Here is a 22,129-nt window from a genome sequence, read left to right on the forward strand (position 1 = left end):
AAATGTTTTTTTAAAATCTTCCCACGTAACATTTGAACAATTTTCTAGTCGGGATGGTTTGCAAACTTTTTATTACTTGTATAGCTCTGATTGTCTAATTCCTACCCGTTCTTCAAAGTTCAGTTTAAATACTATTTTCTTTTTTTTTTAATCCTATTGTCTTTAAGAAGCCTTGACTGTTCTTATCCTCACCCTCTTTTGAGTGTTGTGGTCAATACTCATTGTACTGCTTAGAGTTGAACATATTTGCACACATGCAAAATTTCTGTGAGTGTGTACATGTGTATCTTTGCTCTCCTTTTCTTAATACCTTCCCTACTTGAGGATATAATTGGCAACCTTCAGATGTGACTGGGGTTATTCAAATAGAGATGCGATTTCAATAGGTGGAAAAGCCTGCATGACATCTGAGAGCTCTGGATTATCACTGAGAATCTTTTCATTACAGTTTATCAAAAGTTGACTGTTTAGCTATTTCCTTGGGCATTTACTGGTATGCCTTATTCTTAAGCTAAATCAAGATAAAAAAGCAATATTAGGGGCAGCTAGGTGGTGCAGTGAATAGAGCACCAGCCCTGGAGTCAGGAGTACCTGAGTTCAAATCTGGCCTCAGACACTTAATAATCACCTAGCTGTGTGGCCTTGGGCAAGCAACTTAATCCCATTGCCTTGCAAAAAAAAATGCAATATTAATAAAAAATATAGTTATCATAGTAATAAATTAACAATATTTCTTTAATCAGCAAGGTTCTCTATTACACTTAAAATTAGATTGTTTATAAAATTTTAACTGCATTTTGCCCAAGAATAAAGCTATAAAGTTTCCCTAGTGAAACACAGAGCAACATAAGAAAGATTGGGTCTACATCTACAGGGATGACAAATGTATTAAAAAAAAAATCCAGACTGTGATCATTATTTGGATAGACAGTCTTTGTGTTACATATGTATATCTATTTGATAAAAATTCAGAATAGAATGGTAAATTATATCATTATGTCAAGAATTTGAATTGAATTGATGTGTATAGGTTCTCTAATTGAATAGCTGACAGTTGTTCTATAAGTTAGTAGATGGTCTTTAAGAGTTGAGCTAGCTAAAAAAAAAATCCATGACCCTGAAGCCAACGTGGTGATGAGTCTCTTCAAACCCAATTAGATCAGACCTTGGAAAACAAACATGAATCACCTTGGTTCCCTCCTCAAAGTCATTTCATGTGATAGAACCTGCCAAGGCTTGAGCTTGACTGAGATAACTTTCAGGAGCCCAAGGTCTCCTATAAGCCATACTGTTACATCAGAAGGGGAGGTTAATGGAGAAGATTATTTTTGGAAAGTGGCTAAAATGCATTTGATGGTCCCAAACTACTTGCTGCTACCCTTTAAACATGAGCATTCTCCTAATGATGCTTGCTGTATGGCTGGAAATCATGGAATACTGTGATCTCAGAAAAGTCAAACTCACAGGTATCTCAAAGATCAATGGCAAGCCTGAAGCATATCAATAATACTTTAAGTGAGAAAAGGAATAGAAGGTATTAATGAGGAGAAATCTGACTAGAAAAGGTGTCAGTCTCATAAAAAAATGAGATACTAGTATGATGAGGATATTAAAAAGGTAAGAAGAAGAATCTTTTATGAAAGGAAAAAATTTCCCAGGTTGAGAAGGTGAAAAGGAACTGCAAAGGGCAGTAGTGAAGAGAGCATCCCCTCCAATTAAATCATCTAATCTTCTACATGTCCAAATGATTTATATAACAACTTTTCATGAGCACACAGCAAAAAGTGCAGTCCAGACGTATTAGTCAATATTCTAATATTTTAAACCATAGTAATAAAATAACTAGTATTTATGGTGCTTTAAGGTGTATAAAGCTCTTTACCTGTGTTATCTCACTTGAACCTCACACTAGACTCTGGGAAATGGATGCTATTATTATGACCATTTTATAGATGTGGAAATTGAGGCTGCCAATATGGCTTATAACAATAAGGAAGAATTCCAATGACACATTTAATTATCAGAAATTATTTTGGTTGTTATTTTTCAGTCATGTCTGAGTCTTTGTGATCCTATTTAGGATTTCTTGTAGAGATATTAGAGTGGGTTGTCATTTCTTTCTGCAGCTTATTTTACAGATGAGAAAACAATGGCAAACAGGGTTAAAGGACTTGTTAGTAAGTGTCCAAGGCTGGATTTGAATTCATAAAAATGAATCTTTCTTGCTCCAGGTTTGAGATACCTAGCTGATATTTCAGAAATTATTACTATTATCAGAGCTAGAAATCAGAGAATTAATACAAGATATTATTACACTCTCTCCTTTTCCTTCTCAACAAGCAATGTAGGTTACGGCAGACTTATTGCAGAGGTCACTTCTGCCTCTCTCAGGATGGTAGCTTACTCCATGGTGGTGGAAGTTGCAAATCATTATAGCCTATCCAAATAGTTTTCTTCTTCGGCCCTGAAGGTACAGCTCTCCTCTCAGTCAGGCCTGTCCCAGAGACAGTACCACTCACTGTCTTTTCCTTTTCAGCTTTTGCAAACAAGAAAACATTCTCCAAAGCCTCCAAGCCTTGTCCAATTTTGTTTAAAGGCATCTTTGTTAAACTATTGCTATCCAAGTCCCATAACTTTTAATCACAAACTTTCTGTGAGTGCACTTTAATCCTGTTTCCCTGTGTGGAACTAAAATAAACAGTACACAGAGCACTCTTGGGGCAGAGACTCATCTCATCCATTATCAGTACAATAAATATAACTCTTGAAGGAAGGGCCAATGATAATCTTTAAGCTGCCTCAATTAAAGAGATCAAGGAAAAAATCAACATTAAAAACAACAGCCAAAGAAAATCTTTTACTTACAGTGTATTTAACAAGCAGAATGAGAAAAGAAAGGGAAAAAAGAGTCCAAATAAATCTATCTCAGCCACAAATAGTAGTCTACACTAATTTGAGGAAAAAAGGACAACAGAAGAAATAACTTTTCATCTCCATGAGGTGTTTTGCCTCTTTTTTGTATCTCTAGCACTTACCAGACAAACAGAAGGCACTCAGTAAATGATTATTTATTGATTGATTAATATGTAATCAAACAATAGCCCACTGGCTCTTTCTAGAGCACAAAGCAATGGAAGAGTATTGACCTTGAGTCAGAAAACCAAGGTTAACATCCAGACTCTGCTGTGCCTATCTGTATGATCTTTTTTGGATCTAGACCTGAGTTTCACTCTTGCCCAGTAGAGCCCCATTGATTATCCTTTCCTGAGGACACGAATCCTAAACCCCATAGAAATGCCAAACATTCCCCAATCACACCTTAGTGACCCCCCCAAAAAACACATCCTCCATAGAGATCCCAAACGACTCCCAGTCACTACAGAAACCATACCATCCTGCCTCCTATATCCTATATCTTATATAAAGACTTGCTTTCCACTGCTGGAGTCTGTTCAGATCTAGTCCTCAATAAACAGATTTTCATTCACTTCCATTTATAGTGCCATCTTCCTTTTTACTATGGGTTCACTTTTTGATCTTTCAACCTTGAGCAAATGACTTCAATTTTCTTGGTCTTTGTTTAAGGAAGGAGTTGGACTAGGTGAATTCTAGTGTCTCTCTTCCAGCTCAAAATCCTAGGATTCCTTCACGAGAACTACAGACTATCAAGACTCACTTACCTGTTCTCTAGGAGCTTACATTTCACTGGAGGAGGAATGTAAATATAAGACAAATATGAGATAATTTCCCTAGAGGTAGGTAAAGCACCAGAGGTTTGGGGGATTAGAAAAGGTTTCATATAGAAGGTTAAACTTCAGATGAACCCTGAGGGGAAACTTGGGATTCCAAGAAGCAGAGGTGAAGTGGGAATACATTTCAGCCATGGGATAGAGTCAGTATTAAAGGACCGGGGTAGGAGATGGAATGTAAAGAAGGTCTGTTTGTCTGGACCAAAAAGTATAGAAGAGTCATAATGTGTAATGAGAAATTAAGTTGGGGGGTGGCTAGGTGGCACAGTGGATAAAGCACCAGCCTTGGAGTCAGGAGTACCTGGGTTCAAATCCGGTCTCAGACACTTAATAATTACCTAGCTGTGTGGCCTTCGGTGAGTCACTTAACCCCACTGCCTTGCCAAAAAAAAAAAGAAAGAAAGAAAGTTGGGGTTAAGTTGTAAGAGCTTTAAAAAAGTAAAAGAAAAGTTTATTTGATCTTAGAAGTGATAGGGAACTATTAGGGTTTACTGAGTTAAGGGAGTAACATGGTTATTTTTTTAGGAAAATAACAATGGTAGTTATGTAGAGGATATGAAAGATGAACTGGAGAAGAGAGAAATGGGGCAGGGAAACTAATTAGGAAGCTATTGTAAGAGTTCAGGTGAAAGGTGATTGTGGCCTTCACCTTGTGACTGGGGTAGCTAGGTGTGCAGTGGATAGAGTACCTGGCTTTGACCCGAGTTCAAATTTGTCTTCAGACACTAGCCTAGTGACTCTGGACAAGTCACTTAACTCTGCCTCAGTTTCCTCAACTGTGAAATGAACTGGAGAAGAAATGGCAAATAACTTCACTATCTTTGCCAAGAAAACCTCAAATAGGGTCATGAAGAACCGAAAATAAATGAACAACAATAAACATTGATAAGTAAATCTTTCCTTGGTCTCCAAAGATGGCAACCTGTGAGTCAGGTCATTTGAGCACAGTTTGGGAGACCCTAGCTGCTCTTTGGAGTTGCACAAGGATGATAATATTGAAGAACATATAAAATCTAAAATTAATGGCAACAGCTTTAACCCCTAAGGCCTCTTTCACATCAAAGAAAGTCGTATATTTAGCAACAGCTACAAATATCTGCAAGGTCAGTATTTCCACTATGTAGACTTATGTATGTATTTATTTGTGTGTGTGTGTGTGTGTGTATGTGTAAAGGATCTGTGTAATCCACTGTCCATAGGCTATTCCAGACTTAAATTATGATGATTTGGGTCATCAGAAATTCCCTCGGGCTACAAGGGGCAGGAGAGGTTAGATTTTCCCCCTTGTCATTTGATTGAAGAATGAGCTGTCTATTGCTTCAGAAGGTAGAGAATATAGCTCAAGTGGAAAGAAGACTTAATACTGCATTAAACTATGCTTTGCCAAAAATAACAAACCACTGGCACTATCTCAGTACCCAAAGGGCAGTTTCATCATACAGTCAAAAATACTCCTTTTAGAATCTGAAGTTCACTTTTTCCCACCCATAATAAAGTCCCTTCTAAAGTCTGTTGTTTGCCAACACTCAGAGTGAAGGATATTAGCCATCTCGTGGTTTGGGGGATAAAGAGACTAGAATTTGAAATTCAGTTCAGCATTTGTAAAGTATTTCAATAAATCCTGGGGATAGGAATTGGACCTGTGACTTCATTAGTATAAAGGATGAAGAAATTCCTTCCACTAATGTAGGTCAGCATCTTCTCCACAATTTAGTCTTAGACTCCACTGAGAAACAACATACAAATATATGCACAGCATTCTATGTAATAGGATAAAAAGGAAATTACTAAGGCAGGGAAGACATTGGAATTAAGAGAGGTTATAGGGGCAGGATTTTAGTCGGGACTTAAAGAAAACCAGGGGGGGTCAGTAGTCTGAAAGGAGGAGGAAAAGAGTTCTAAGCTTGGGGGATAGCCAGAAAAATACCCCAAGCCATGAGATGAACACTTAGGAGACCACCATCCCAAGAATGAAGTTGTGTTGCAGACTAAGGTATAAGAAGACTGGAAAGGTATAAGGGGGCTAGGTTATGAAGGGCTTTGATATCAAATAGAGCATTTTGGTTCTGCTCCTGGAGGCAACAGGAAGCAACTGGAGTTTATTGATTAGGCAATAACATGATCAGACCTACATTTTAGGACAATTACTTTAGTGGCTGAATGGAGGATGGATTGAAAAGACAAGGCAGGCAGATGCACCAGCAAGTTATTGTAGTGGTAAGGGCTTGTACCAGAGAGGTGGGGGCAGGGTGTTAGATACTACATGAAACAGTTAAACAGATGTATCTGGTCATATTACCTCTGTGATCTTTGGCAGCCCAACCTAGTTGCTATAACTCTTAAAAAATGAATACAAAACTTTGCAAACATAATAACGTAAAACTGTGTAAACATACCAATGATATTCTTTTCACCACAATATAAATGGATAAGGAAAAGCATAAAAGAATAAGGAAGAACTTCACAATCTCAGAAAAATTAGCTTTGATTGCTACAATTCCCACTGATCTGCCCATTCTATGATCCTAAGAACTGAAAGATCTCAACTGACTGTAAGTTCCCAGAAGAACAGAATTACTGAGTCTTTCTAGTTTTTTTTTACCCAGTGCATATAAACCATGCATATAGCATGGTATATAAGGATTTCACTAATCAATCAATTAATGGACCAAGATGAAGAACATGCACAGAAAGACCTTGTGCAATGCTGTATATACATTAAATGTTGAAGCAATACTTACTGAGTGAATAAATGTTAAATGCAATGTAGGAATTTAGGGAAAGTGAGTACTTTTTTTTGGAGGAGAAAAATGAAAAGAATCCAGTGCTTAAAAACCAAGAGTGTGTTATATAAAAAGAAAAAAAAAGTAGTACTCTTCTTTGAGGATGGTATCACTGTTGGTCAGAGGAGCAAACGTTGATAACATAATGTAGGTTAGTTTTAATAATTAAAATCTGTATTAAGTAGATGAACATTTCTTAGTTTCTATCCTTTACTTAATTTTACTTTAAGGTTAATATATTAACCTTCAGAGCACATTATGAAATCTTTGAAAATTTCCTATGAAAATTACCTTTTTTTAGGTTCAGTTATATGTATTAAATTTAGTTATATGTATTAAATTTAAAAGATATTTCACATAAATGAATCCAATGTTTGAAAAGAAAAAAGAAAAAAGATGATGCCTCTGACAGAAATTCTGTTTCTCCAATTAAAAAGCCCACTCTTCCCTTTACCAGACCATGACTACATTTCTGTTTTCATCAGCAAAATCATACATTGTGTTAAGGAATTTTTCCTTAATTTTTTTTTGGTTTCATTTCATTTTGTTTTAGAATGGGGATGTTAAATTCTCATGTATTTAATCTTCCACATGTACTAACAGAAAAGTGGACAGTAAATGTGATGGCATTTGGGAAGAATATCACATGAAATACTAGCACCTCTCAAGTTTAGAGGTTCATTTCTTTGAGGAAAGAGAAGATTCATTCTCTTGTATTCTCTCAATTCCTAAGATACATCAATGTTCTCCCCAGGATTGTGTGGTCAGAATGGCAGGAAGAATTTGGTCTCATCATTATTAATCTTTAGTTAAGTTTGAGTTTTTAAAAATGTGGTAGACAATGCCTAAAGACCTTGTTGGCTCAAGCACAAATAGAAGTTGTGATAAATGAACCTTATTCCAAGTGAGGAGGAGGAGGAACAGGTGAAAGGTGACACCTTGTCATCTGTGAAGGGGAAGGAAGATCACAACACTCCCTTCCAAAATCAACAAAAAAGGATTGGGGGTGAGGTGTCATTTCTTTTCTGAGGACCTCAACCCCAGTTGTTTAAATTCTAGCCCCACTTGATCCAAAATTAGTGCTTGTTATTTCTACTAATCTTAATGACTGTGGGTAATGTTTCATTATAAATATTTATTTTTACCATAACTTCACAGGGAAGTTAGAGGATTGAACATAAAAACTGAGACCTAGAGGTAAACTAAAACAATCAGTAATACAAAAAAGTTTAACCCTTAGGAAGTCAGGATAGGTGGGTATGCAAAGTAAGCAATTAATAGACAATACCTTCAAAAGTATAAAATAATATTTTCTATTAAGATGGCTACCAACCTTGTACACTACAAATGGAGTTCACTTGAATGGCAGAATCCAATTCATCTAGTATAACTGGGCTAGTCAGTTCAGAAGTATCAGTACTATTAGCAACGTACAAAAAGGGCTTTTGAAGCATGAGGACAGTTCGTTCAACACAAATAAGTCTACCTGCCAACAGAAACAGTGAAGATTATTATAGCAATGAAGAAAAAAGTTAATTATTCATGCCAATGAAGACAATGCTCTTTGCCAATTACTTAGAGTCATGAGAGAAAACTCAGTCATGTGTCAGGTTTATTCCAAAAAATTGTCTTCAATGAAATGTGCATTGTTTTGTGGGTAAGCCCCAAGGCCTCTCAGAAAGTATATTATACTAAGTTGAAAAAAAACAACAACAAAAAACCATGCAAACACTGGATCCAAACACAATTCAGGCAGGATTTTAGCTTGATCCCTAGAAAAATAGGCTGACTAATTGAAGTTTACACATTAACAATTTCCTAAACTCTACTTGTTTTTAAAAGAGTTCTCTGAGAAATAACTTTAGTTTGGATCTCCGTGTCAAGGTGTTCAAAACCAGGCCAAGTATAAGTACATAATTGGCATCTGTCACACCTCTGGGACTAAGACTAAAGGAGGGTTTATTGCTTCTTCCAAGACTACTGGCTGTGACTTCCAGCACAAAAGGAAGGAGTCCTGAGACTGTGTAACAGACTTCTCAGCCAGCTCTGAGCTTAACCATGGTGGCATCAAGAACTTCCAAGGGCTAGCTTGTGAATTCATTTTAGCAGAATGCAAAATGAGTTGCAGAAATCCAAACTATAATGGACAACATTAAAACAAAAAAGTTAAGTCAGAACTTGGCTAGTTTATTTAGACCCTGTACAAGTAAGTATTCAGGCCTGCTAAGGGGAGGTGGCATGTGTGTAGAGAAATAGTGCCTTCTCACTATGGATCAATCATCTCTTAAGTCAGCACCATCTCAGAAAGCACCTAGAGACTGGCTATTATGACAACTGTCTCCATTATCTTAAACTAGAGATTTCTTTATTTTATTTTTTTAACTTTTTTTTCCAATTACATGCAAAAATAGTTTTCAACATTCATCCTTTTGCAAGCTTTTGAGTTCCACATTTTTCAACCCCTCCCTTACCTCCTCCCTACCCCATGACAGCAAACAATCTAATATGGGTTGTACACATATAATTGTGTTAAACTAGAGACTTAACACTTCTATATCTTGGGCCTGGAAATATCAGGAGGACATACAGTATCACTTCTTGCCAGTAGTCCACCCATCTCTGAGCCCAAACCATTAATATTACCATTTTCTTGTAGGACATCCTTGAAGAAGATGGTGTGGGATGTTGCATCTGTGAGGGCTTCCATGACTTCTAGGTTGATTACACATGATGATGTCACACAGACTGGCACAGTCTTTGGGATGCCAGCATTTTCTGTCTGCAGGGTGGCATCAGTCACTATCAGCCAAATTTCTCTTTGGTCCAGAAGAAGATTATTTTTTAACTATGAATTCAAAATGGAGCAAAGTTTTTTTAGGTTAAAAACTATACTTTATATCCAGGACAAAATACAGTAATATATAACTTCAACTACATTATTAGTAACAAAGATAGAAGAATCTCAATTTACCAAAATATTTTTAAAACAAGAGTTTTTGGATGAGAAGCTACAAATAAGGAACAAGCATCTGCTACAGTGGGTCCCAAAGACCTAAGGGAGGGTGATGATCCCATGGCAGATCATGGCTGAAAGCCTATATTAATACTGATTTGCTGATATAGATCAGATGAATTCGGTACATTGAGAAATCTTATTAAATCAATCTTTTTTTTCCATTTAAGAAAAACCTTTAACAAACTCTTAAACAGGTAAAATAATAGCTATATAATCTTGATCAAATCATTTCATCTCAGTTTTCTTATGCATCAAATAAGGCAATGGCCTAGATAATTTCTAAGGTTCTTCCTTGCTCTAAAAATCCATGATTCTCATACTTGTATTTGAATGCCTCTCTAGTTAAAGAAGAAAGGAAAGTATTCTTTTATTCATTAGATACTTATTAAGTGCATTCTTATGGGTTAGCCAGTGTGCCAGGTTCTGGAGATTCCAAAGCACAAAAACAAAATACTCCTTCACTTCAAACAACTTTCATTCTCTTCGGATGGGGGGTGAGAAGACACTGATTACATTACAGGAATGGAAAAAGCAAGACTCAAATTCAATGATTTTATTTAAAATCACTAGAAGAGAAAAGGAAAAAGACCTGTTTTTTTTCTTATTACCTCATTTCCTGGACCCCTCTCTATGTTAAGTGATTTAAGTGAGAATCAGTTAGTCAACTAGCACAGCCATCTTTCACCAAGGGCCTTTCCTCACTACCAACAACCATGCCTTGAAGGGACATCTGTTATCTCTGAAACCTGAGACCCTGCTTCCTGATCCCTGCCTTGCCTGGCCCACTATTTCAGGTTCACTTCAATTCTACTTGAACTTGCTTTATCATCTGCTTGATCAAATCATTAGTAGACTTTGCAGTCTGACTGTTTAAATATACATATCCAAAGACTAGTCAATAATAACTTAGAAGAGGGGCAGTTAGGTGGCTTAGTGGATAGAGCACTGGCCTTGGAGTCAGGAGTACCTAAGTTCAAATCCGGCCTCAGACACTTAATGCTTAATAACCACCTAACCTTGTGGCCTTGGGCAAGCCACTTAACCCCATTTCCTTGAAAAAAAAATCTAACAAAAAATAACTTAGAAGAGGGGTTCTGGTAGAATGCTCCAAGGACCTATTCCTGATCTTGTGCTATTTAATATCTTTATCATTAACTTGATAATGGCAAATTTCAGAATTTGCAGATGATACAAACTTCAGAATTTGCAGATGATACAAACTAGGATACATGAACAACAGGAAAGGAATGCAAAAAATTTTAACAGGCTAGAATACTAGGTCAAATTAACACGATAAAATTTAATATAGATATATTTAATTTTTTACACTTAGGTTCAAAGAAAAGTAAAGTTCATAAGGAGGAGGGGTTACCTAGCACTTAGTCTGGAAAACATTTGGGATTTTGTTAGAACACAGGCATGATAAGATTCAACATTTGTTGGTGTATCCAGGAAATTTGGATGCAACTCAGAATGTGTTAAAAGAAATAAGGACCAGGGAATTTCAGTTCTGAATGTAATGTTTTGGAAAGGACACATAATTTAGAGAGCATCTGGAGAAGCGCAATCAAGAAGATGGAAGGCCATGAGATCATATTATAAGGACTCTCTAAAAAACCTGGGAACATGTAATCTTAGAGAAGAGTTGGCCAGGCATACTAGCAGTCTTCAGATATTTGAAAGGCTATCTTGCCTTTCTTGTTTGTTTTGCAAGGCAAATGGGGTTAAGTGACTTGCCCAAGGTCACACAGCTAGGTAATTATTAAGTGTCTGAGATCAAATTTGAACTCAGGTCCTCTTGACTCCAGGGCCAGCACTCTATCCACTGTGCCACCTAGCCACCCTTGGAAAGGCTATCTTTTTTTTTTTTTTTTGCAAGGCAATGGGGTTAAGTGGCTTGCCCAAGGCCACACAGCTAGGTAATTAACTGTCTGAGGCCAGATTTGAACTCAGGTCCTCCTGACTCCAGGGCCGGTGCTCTATCCACTGCACCACCTAGCCACCCCCTGGAAAGGCTATCTTAAAGAAAAAGCTTCTGCCTCACCTCACAGGGTAGAACAAGGATCAAAGGTTGGAGGGTACAAAAAAGACAATTTTAAGACAGATATAAAACCTTCTAATAACCAGAGCTCTCAAAAACCTCTCACTAGAAATTGTCAGGCAATGGTTAGGAATTATTTACTAGGGATTCTTCATTCAGTACAAGATTGGATTAGATGGCTTCTGAGGTTCCCTCTCATTCTGAAATTCTGTAGTAAGAGGATGTCAGTCAGAAGTCTGGGTCAGAACCCAATCTAAGGAGTTGGGAGGAAGATGAAGAGTCAGCAGAGGATACAGAGGAGTAGTCAAAAGTGGATGAACTAGGGGGCAGTTAGATGGTATAGTGGATAGAGCATCGACACTTAATAATTAACCTAGCTATGTGACTCTGGGCAAGTCACTTAACTCCATTGCCTTGCAAAAAAAGAAAAAGTGGATAAATGGGGTAGTATAAGGTCTTAGAAGCTAAAGAGGAGAGAGTATCTATAAATTCAAGGTAGCTAATGAAACAGATAAAACAGTGACTTAGGAGCACTTTATATTTTCATTCATCTTTTTTCCCCCTTTCCTTTGTCTCCTTCATTTAGATTTTTTTTTTTGTCCATGCTTTCTTTCACAACATGCCTAATACGGAAATGTATTTTACATGACTATACATATTATAACCTACATTTAATTACTTGCCTTCTCAACAAGAGGTATGGGGAAGGAGGAAGGGAAAAATTTTGAAATTCAAAGTTAAAAAAAAACAAATGTTAAAATTATTTTTTTTATGTGTAACTGGGGGAAAAACAAAATACTAAACAAAATTTGACTAGAAGGTCTAGCATGGGAAGAAAGAATATTGATTAATATAATCAAATCTGGTATCCAGTCCCATCTCTTTTGTTAACTTGCTATGTTATCTTGGGCAAGTAATTTTAACTACTTTATTCTGCTATCTTTATCTATAAAATGAGAGAGGGGAATGGAATTGGTGGCCTCCAATATCCTATCTGGCCCTGATATTGTATAATTCTATTTTGGAACCCCAATTTATTTTCTACTTGTATAAAGGAACTCTTTTCTGAGCTCCCTTTCACTCCCAAATGTTAATATTTTCTCCCTTCTCAAATTGTTCTGATACATTTATCTGTACACATATTGAATCTACTCAGTTAATAAAAGTGCTGAGAAGGAAGGGGTTATTTTTCTTCTTGTTCCCTTGTCCCCAGCACCCAGCTTGATACCTGATATGTAATGCCACCCATGAACACACCCTGGAACAATATTTGTCATTCCACAGCTGACTATCACTTGGCATATTTTTTGTAGACCACTCTAATCTCCTGATTTCAGGTCTTTACCTTGAGATTCTGCTTGGACTTCCTCATGGCCCCAGAGACTCCAGTTTTCTGACTTTAAGGATGAAGGAATAGGAAATAAATGAGACACTTCACTGGGGTAAAGAAAAGGTAGCGTGCAGATCCATGAATGGCTAGCCCTGCTTCAGGCCATATGCAGAGAAATATTTAGGGTCAATCAAAACAGTCTGATAATACACTTGAAAATAGATATGGGAAGAGGAAAATGGCTTCTGATCTCATCACTCACATGGGTACCTTTTCTAGCGATATAGATCACAACTGCTCTATGTCTGCCCTTCTTGTGGAGTAGTTGATCATTTCTTCCCATAAAACCTTGACTCAACATCTTAGGCACCTTCCATTAGCTTTCTTGACTTAAATAGTAATGTTCAATTTTCCTTCCCTCTCCTGTGATCAATCTGTCTTCCAACTTTCTCCCTGCTCTTGCATCTTACTGACATCCTTTAGTTTTCATTTTTCAGTTCCTTCTTGGTAATATGGCAGTCTTATCCACCATGTACTTTTTTTTTTGCCTCATAGCAAAGGGATTATAAGGAGCTTATGAGACATATAAATTTTGAGAACTCTGCAGGTCTGATGTTTCCAAAGGAATGTAGATATCTTAGAGTTTTCCTGACAGATAGGCATTTCTGCTTCCCTAAGGCTGACTCCTCCCCTTGGGTCCTCATTGTCTTTCCCTTGCTTCTCCTTTCTCAACTTCAATTTCTCTTTATATATTGGTTTCTTCTCTGCTGTCTATAAATATGCTTTACTCTCCCTCATCCTTAAAAAAATTTTCCCTTGATTATGCATCTCCTCATCCTTTATCTTTCTTCCTTTCATTGCCATTCTCCTAGAAGTAACTATATGTGTTTGCTGCTTCTAACATCTTAGTATCCATTCACCTTTTCTTTTTAAGTTTTTGCAAGGCAATGGGGTTAAGTGGCTTGCCCAAGGCCACACAGCTAGGTAATTATTAAGTATCTGAGGCCAGATTTGAACTCAGGTACTCCTGACTCTAGGGCCAGTACTCTATCCACTGCGCCACCTAGCCACCCTTAGTATCCATTCACTTTGTTACTCTCAGTCTGATTTCTAGAGTCATCCACTGCTGATGGAAACTGTTTTCTCCATGGTTATCAATGATTTCTTTATGATGAATGTTAATAACATTAATGGCCTTTTCTCAGTCATCCTCCTTGATAATTCTGTAGTTTTTGACACCTGATTTAGTTGGTTTCTTCCTCCTCTACCAATTTCCACATTTCCTCTTTCTGGTTCTATGTTTTACAACATGACCATTCCTTCTTAGTCTCCTTTACTTGGTTTTCCAATTTCAAAAAGGGTCAGTCTTGGACTTTATACTTCTTTCCACTCTACATTCTCTTCCTGGGTGATTATGGCACTTATTCCAGTGGGTTCAAGCATCATATCTACACAGAGGACTACCAAATTTCTCTTTTTATATCCAGTCCTAATATCTCTTCTGATCTCCAATACCTCATTGTTCAACACCTGTTGGATATCTCTATCTGGATATTGCTCAAAATCAGCATTCCAAAATAAAACTTAGTATTTCTACTATACCTACTATTGTAATACTATATTATTAATAATGTTACATTAATATACCTACTATACCTTATATTCCTCTAAATCTCCCAACCATTTAAACTGACAACAATGTTGATCACTCATCCTTGAATATTCTCCCTTCCTTTCCCCACAAATTTGATCTCCCAATGTCTTCCATATCTATTTCTTCTTTTATTCACTCAGATGCTCATCACTCTTACTTGGACCACTATAAGAGCCTATTAACTGTTATTCCTGCTTCTAGCCTCTTCTCTCCAATCAACAACCACTCATTAAGCATTTCTATACCAGACAGTAAGCTAGACATAGGAAATACAAAGACAAAAGACAGAATCTCCCTTTGAAGACTTTAAATTCTATTAAAATGATAAGATATATAAATACACTGGAATTTGGTGAGGACTCAACAACTGGGGTGGTAGAAAAGAACTGATAGCATCCTCAGTTAGCAGAAGAACATTAAACAATGCCTTATCAATAAACAAGAAAATTGTACTTTGAAAAATGAGTGAATGGCTTTCAGCCATTGAGCAAATACTTTCTTATTCTTACTATTGACCCAGTCCATGCTTCCAATGTCTTTGAGAGTACTTTTACCCCTCTTCTGTCTTTATTTTCACATTTCTAAAATATTCTTGTTGTAGGAGTAAACAATCCCCCCGTCTTGACAAAAATATAAAACCTCATGAGAAATAAAGTGAAAGAAAGAGAAAAAAACTGTGGTTCAGTCTATGTTTTGATACCATTGGCTCTGTCTTTGGGGTAGATCACATTCTTTATCATAAGTACATCAAAGAAGTTACTTCCATATTTTTCCACAGTTGCTGTTGCTGAATGAAATTTCCTCTATCCATTCCTCCCCATTACCATTTATTATATTTTCTCTCTCCTTTCCTTCTGTCCTTATTCAAAAATGTTCTGTGAGGCAGCCGAGTGGTAGTGGACAAAGCACCTGCCCTGGGTCCAGGAGGCCCCAATCCCACATCCCACCCAAGAGATCCAGTAACCACCTGGCCCCTTGACCCCAGACAGACCACTCCAACCCTGCTACCTTATAAAAAGTAAAAAGAGAAAACATGTTATCTACCCTCTTCTCTATCACCTACATCTCCCCACCCTTCCCTTGTCCTCCTTCTCTCCTTTTTCTTCTAGATTTCTATACCCTATTGAGTGTGTATGCTGTTTACTCTCAGCCATTTCCAATGCAAATGAAGGCTCCCTCATCCCCCCTTACCTCCCCCCTTTCCTACTATTGCAAAAGCTATTTCTTGACTCTTTTACATGAAATATCTTAGCCTATTCTACCTCTCCTTTCTCTTTCTCTCAGGACATTTCCCTTTCACCCATTGACTCCATTTAAAAAATATATTATACCTTCAAATTTGGCTCTCTCCTGTGTCTTGACTATAAAAGCTCCTTCTAACTGCTTTAATAAATTAGAATGTTCATGAGTATTATCAATATCATCTTCCCATGCAGGAATACATGCAGTTTGTCCTCATTAAATCCCTCATAATTTACCCTTCTTGTTCACCCTCTCCATGCTTCACCTGATTCCTGTACTTGAAGACCAAACTTTCTGTTCAGTTCTGGTTGTTTCAAAAGGAACATTTGAAATTTCATCTTTTGATGGAATTTGAAAGTCCATCTTTTCCCCTGGAAGAGGATGTTCAGTTTTGCTGGGTAGTTGATTCACGGTTGCATTCCAAGTTCTTTTGCCTTCTGGAATATCATATTCTAAGCCTTATGAGCCCTTAATGTGGTTGCTGGTAAGTCCTATGTGATCCTGAGTGCAGCTCCATGATATCTGAATTGTTTCCTTCTGGCTGCTTGTAATATTTTCTCTTTGACTTGGGAGTTCTGGAACTTGGCTATAATATTTCTGGGGGTTATTTTATTATTATTATTTTTTTTGTATTTCTTTCAGGAGATCGGTGAATTCTCTCAAATTCTATTTTTGCCCTCTACTTCAATGATATCAGGGCAATTTTCCTGTAGATATTCTTTAAAAATGAAGTCAAGGCTCTTTTCCTATTCATGACTTTTGGGTAACCCAATAATTTTTAAATTGTCTCTTCTTGATCTGTTTTTCCAGATCCATTTTTTTTTTTTAGGATTTTGCAAGGCAAATGGGGTTAAGTGGCTTGCCCAAGGCCACACAGCTAGGTAATTATTAAGTCTCTGAGACCGGATTTGAACCCAGGTACTCCAGACTCTAAGGCCAGTGCTTTATCCACTATGCCACCTAGCTGCCCCTTAAGATTATTTTTTTTGCAATGAGCTTTTTTTTTTTAGGTGTTTGCAAGGCAAATGGGGTTAAGTGGCTTGCCCAAGGCCACACAGCTAGGTAATTATTAAGTGTATGAGACCGGATTTGAACCCAGGTACTCCTGACTCCAGGGCCGGTGCTTTATCCACTGTGCCACCTAGCCGCCCCTGATCCATTGTTTTTCAATGAGATATTCTTCTAGGTTTTTCATTCTTTTGGTGTTGAATTATTGTGTCTTGATTCCTTGCAAAGTCATCGGCTTCCTTTAGTTCCATTCTACATTTGAAGGATTTGTTTTCCTCAGAGATTTTTCTTATCTTCTTTTCTATCTTGCAAATTTTGCTTTTTAAGGCATTCTTCTCCTGATTAACCTTTTTGAGTTATTTTATCCATTTGACTTCAACTGGTTTTTAACATGTTGTTTTCTTCAGCAGTTTTTTTGGATCTTCTTGACTGAGCTGAGCTGCTGTTCATGCTTTTCGTGCATCTCTCTCATTTCTCTTTCCAATTTTTCCTCTACCTCCCTTACTTGATTTTTAATCTTTTTTGAGCTCTGTTATAGCCAGAACCCAACTTCTTTATTTCTTGGAGTCTTTAGATGAAGAAGCTTGGACTTTTTCATCTTCTGAGTGTGTATTTTGATCCTCCATGGAACCAAAGTAATTGTCTATGGTCAGTTCCTTTTTTTTTTTTTTTTCTGTTTACATATTTCCCCAGCCTATGCCCTGGTTTTGGGATGTTTCCTGAGCTTTTGAGTATTACTGGGCCACCCCGGCAAGGACCTCAGTTCCTTCAAGGTCTTATGGGAGGCTCTGACTTCTCTCCTGCTGTACTTTGGTCTGTGGATTACTACAAGTATACCCCATGCCCTATGACCAGGGTTTGAATATGGACAAAGCCCCAGAGTCCTGTCCCAGGGACAGAGGATTCTCTACAGTCTCTGCCCACTCCCTTACCTTCTGAGGGCTAATGCTCAAGGCACAACTGCCAGGTGACTCCCTGCTGGGCAGCTCTGTGGACCTGCTTCTGTTTCTTGGGATATGGGCTGCACTGAGGGTCACGGTTGCGCTGAGGAGGGTCACACTGGCCTGAGCTTCATTCTTGTCTTGGAAGAGGTTTTCCTGCTGATCTCCCAAGTTGTGCTTGGTGTTCCCTGGTTTGGCAGGTCAGGAAACAACTCCTGTTGCCAGGAGTTGAGGTTCCCAGGGACCTGGGTGCCCTGGGGTTGTTTCCGGAAGACTGGAGCTCCTGTGCCCTGGGGTTGTTTCTGGAAGACTGGAGCTCCTTTGCTCCAGTGTGCTGCCAACCCCTCCAATCATGTGTAACAGAGCCTTCCCACGATTTTCCAGGTTACCTTGGGCTGGAGTATTGCTTCACTGGATCTTTCTGTGGGTTCTGTATCTCGAAAATTTAGTTATAATTTTAAGGTTTTTTGAAAAATTTTGGAGAGAGCTCCTAGGAAAGGCTGTTCTCCTGCCTCCATCTTGACTATGCCCCTTACCCCTCTTCTTAATGAGCAGTTTGATGAAGCTAGACAGAGTAGGACCCAGAAGCAGAATGTATGAAGGACTGTGCTAACTTACAGTAGTAGCCTTTACAGAATAACCATTGGCGGATTCTTTTCTTTTCCTTAGGTTTTTGCAAGGCAAATGGGGTTAAGTGGCTTGCCCAAGGCCACACAGCTAGGTAATTATTAAGTGTCTGAGACTGGATTTGAACCCGGGTACTCCTGACTCCAGGGCCGGTGCTTTATCCGCTATGCTGCCTAGCCGCTCCTTGGACTCTTCTTTCAAGTTGTTTCTCTTCTGATGACTTTGTGTTTTCTGCAATTAGTATTTTCACACACCATGAATAGATTCTTGTTTAGATCCACCCCTTGGTGGAAGATGCACTTGAATTGAGACTTAAAGAGAGCGAAGGGTGTTTAGTGGCAAAGATGAAGATTCATACTGTCTGAGCATGGTGGTGCAGTGGATAGAGTGGCCATCCTAGTCTTCATAACTCCAGGACTAACACTCTCTTTGCCTATTTGCCTCAGTTTCTTCATCTGTAAAAGGAGCTGGAGAAGGAATGGTAAACCACTCTAGTATCTTTGACAAGAAAATCCCAAAGGAGAGTCAGAGATGAGTGAAAACAGCTGAATTAGAAAAGGCATGGGGGACACATTATACAAAGCTATGGAGTGAAATGTTATGTACAAGAAACAGCAAGAAAGCCAGGTTGACTGGTGTGTAGAGGGTGATGTAGAATGAATGCTGTAGAATCAGTTTGAAAAGATAGACTGAGGGGGCAGCTAGGTGGCAGTGGATAAGAGCACCGGCCCTGGAGTCAGGAGTACCTGAGTTCAAATTCGGCCTCAGACACTTATTAATTACCTAGCTGTGTGGCCTTGGGCAAGTCACTTAACTCCATTGCCTTGAAAAAAACCTAAAAAAAAAGATGGACTGAAACTAGATTTTTAAAACATTTTACAGGATAGAAGAGTTAAATATTTTATCCTAAAAGCCCCTCAGGAGCTACTGGTGCCTTTTTATCAGATTTCCAAAAGGTGGTCCCACCTGCATTTTGGCAGCATCAAGAAGAGGATGGATGGGACTGGAGGCAAGGCAAACTAGGCAAGAAGCAAAGAACTGGAAACAAATAAGATGCCCACAGACTGAGGATTGCCTAAACAACCATGGTATGTGAATACAAGAGGATAGCACTATGCTATAAGAAATGATGTATATCAACATGACTAATATGGATCTGTGTTTAGCATGGTTATAGATGTAGATCCTATATTAAATTTCTTTCTTTCATGGGGAGAGGGGAAAGATGGGAAGGAGGAAGAAAAATTTAAAAAAAGATTATTGAAAAATACCATTACTGTAGTTGGAAAAATAAAAAAGAAATCATGTGTGTGATGGAGAAGCTTAGAAGGATTTACATTAACTGATGCAGGTTGAAATAAGTGGAGCCAAGAAAATAATGGACACTATAAATGTTAAAAAATAACCACATACCAAAAAATTAAAACTGAATATAACAAAATTATAAAGATCAAATAGGCCTCAAATGAAATATGAGAGAATTCCCCCAATCTGCCCTTTTGTGGAGATAGGAGATTCATAGGTATTATGTACATTGTGGATGTTTTTGGACCTTTTCAATTTATCATTCATTTGTGCTGATTTTCCCCCCCTTCTCTATACTATTTGTTATATGGGATGGCTTCCCTAGGAAGAAAAGAGAGAGAGTGATACTTGGGACTTTTATTTTTAAAGAGGCTATTGTGGGCAGCTAGGTGGCACAGTGGATAGAGTACTGGCCCTGGAGTCAGGAGGACCTGAGTTAAAATGTGACCTCAGATACTTAATAATTACCTAGCTGTGTGACCTTGGGCAAGCCAATTAACTCCATTTGCCTTGCAAAAAAACCTTAAAAAAAAGAGGCTATTGCAAAAGTGCTCATGAGAGGTGACAGGGCCTGGAATAGGTGCTTGTGGTATAAGTAGAAATGAGATGGATGAGAGAGATATTAAAGAAGTGAATGGATGTGGAAAGTGAATGAGGATGAAGGATGAAAGAGAACTCCTAGGCCAGGGAAGTTAAGAAGAACAGGGGTTTTATAGGGGAAAATAATGAATTTACTTTTAAGACATTCATAATTTGAGATGCACATGAGTCATCCAGAGGAAATGTCCAGGAGGAAATTAAAGATGAGGAATTGGAGCTCAGGAGAGATAAAAGGGCTAGATATATAGATTTGAGAGTTACTGGCATAGAGATGACTCTGATCAAGCATCCACAAATCTGCTAAAATAGTTTTTCTAAGATATACAGATATCATATCTTTTCACTCTTACTCAAGAATTATCAAAACTGTGTTTAGGATAAAACAGAAATTCTTCAGCCTGGCATTTAAGATCTTTCCTAGTTTGAATGCTACTGATTTTTACACCCTTACTATTTTCCTAGATGAATTATGAATTCCAGCTAAACAGGACTATCAGCTGTTTATTGAACTTGACACTCTTAGGGCTAGCCCTTAGGCATTTCCAGGGGCCATCTCCCCTACCTGGAATTTACTTCCTTCTCATCTCCACCCCTAGGAATCCTAGTCTTCTTTCAGTTCAGTGTTACTTTCCGTGAAGCCTGTTCCATTTGTGACTCTGCTTTACTCATTCATCTACCCTGACTGACTAAAGAAGGAAAAGTCTGTCAGAGCAGGGACTACTTAGTTTTTGTCTTTGTGGGCCCAAGCTTCTAGCATAAAATTGAATTGAACCAAGTAGTATAGGACTGAATAAAGATTATTGGATTTGGAAAGTGGAGGTGACCTTTGTGAAAGCAGTTTCAGTAGAGGAATGATGGGAATGATAACCAGCCTGCAAAGGGTTAAGGTGAAATAGCAGATAGAGGATTTATAAGTTCTTACTAAGTACTATCCCCTTTGTTAGGATTACAAATGTAATCCAGCTAGATGGTCTCTGATCTCAAAAAGCTTACATTCTATATATAGGAAGAATATATAATATATAAAGGGGAACTGGAAATTAAGGTTTGAAGGGGAAATTTGGTGGCATGGTGTGGAGAAGGCAAGAAACGTGTGGAGGTCTGCTTCCAAGGAAGCAAAGGTGAAGATTTACCTATCGGAGACCCCTGTCCTAGGTCAAGTTCAAGGTTCCATTGGGATAGAAAGATCATTGGGATAAGGAAGATGATAGAATGTGGCTATCTCCAAAGTTTGGAGATGGCTAGGAGTGGAGTCATTAGGTGTAGATAAGTTTTTCCAGACCAGTAAAAAGGGGTAGAAGAAATATAGGAGGGTAGCTTAAAGAGGAAAGGTGGGTTTTTTTTTGTTTTTGTTTTAATAACAGGAAAATCCTGAGTCCTCCAATTATAGAGTTCTTCAAGTAAAGGGAGGATGATATTTATTTATTTATTTGCACCCACATATGCACATGCATATTTACAAATTACAAAATTTCCCTCCATCCTCCCTTCTCACGCCCCCTCCCCCCAGCAGGGAACAGTCAGATTGGCATTTTACATACATATTTTGATAAACATGTTTACAAATTAGTAATTTTGACATGAGGAATTAGGATTAAGGGAAAGAGATAGACAAGAGATAATTTTTATAAAGTGCTCAGAAGATTTGGAAGGGTTGTTTTTTTTTCTGTATGTTTTGTTTTTCTCTGTTTTGTGTTTTTTTCTGTTTTGTTTTTCTGTGTATTTTCTTCCTCTGGATAGGGATAATAGTCCATAGCCAGTCGAATACAGTTGTCCTAGCTCTCTGGATTGCTGAGAGGAGCTGCTTCCATCAAGGTTGTTAATGTGTACACT

At 37.9% G+C, this 22,129-nt stretch overlaps 1 protein-coding gene across 3 annotated transcripts in view; it reads right to left on the reverse strand.

Moving 5' to 3' along the window:
• Positions 1-22,129, reverse strand: part of SPIDR (scaffold protein involved in DNA repair) — a 546,668-nt gene that overhangs the window by 27,901 nt on the left and 496,638 nt on the right. For all 3 annotated transcript variants that reach the window (XM_074206957.1, XM_074206956.1, XM_074206958.1), the window contains 2 exons: positions 9,176-9,377; positions 7,866-8,018 (listed from right to left, as the gene is read on the reverse strand). In XM_074206957.1, coding sequence (XP_074063058.1) covers positions 7,866-8,018; positions 9,176-9,377 — 355 coding nt within the window. The remainder of the gene's footprint in view (positions 1-7,865; positions 8,019-9,175; positions 9,378-22,129) is intronic.

The sequence above is a fragment of the Macrotis lagotis genome, chromosome X (assembly GCF_037893015.1).
Source record: "Macrotis lagotis isolate mMagLag1 chromosome X, bilby.v1.9.chrom.fasta, whole genome shotgun sequence".
Classification (NCBI taxonomy): Eukaryota; Metazoa; Chordata; class Mammalia; order Peramelemorphia; family Peramelidae; genus Macrotis; species Macrotis lagotis.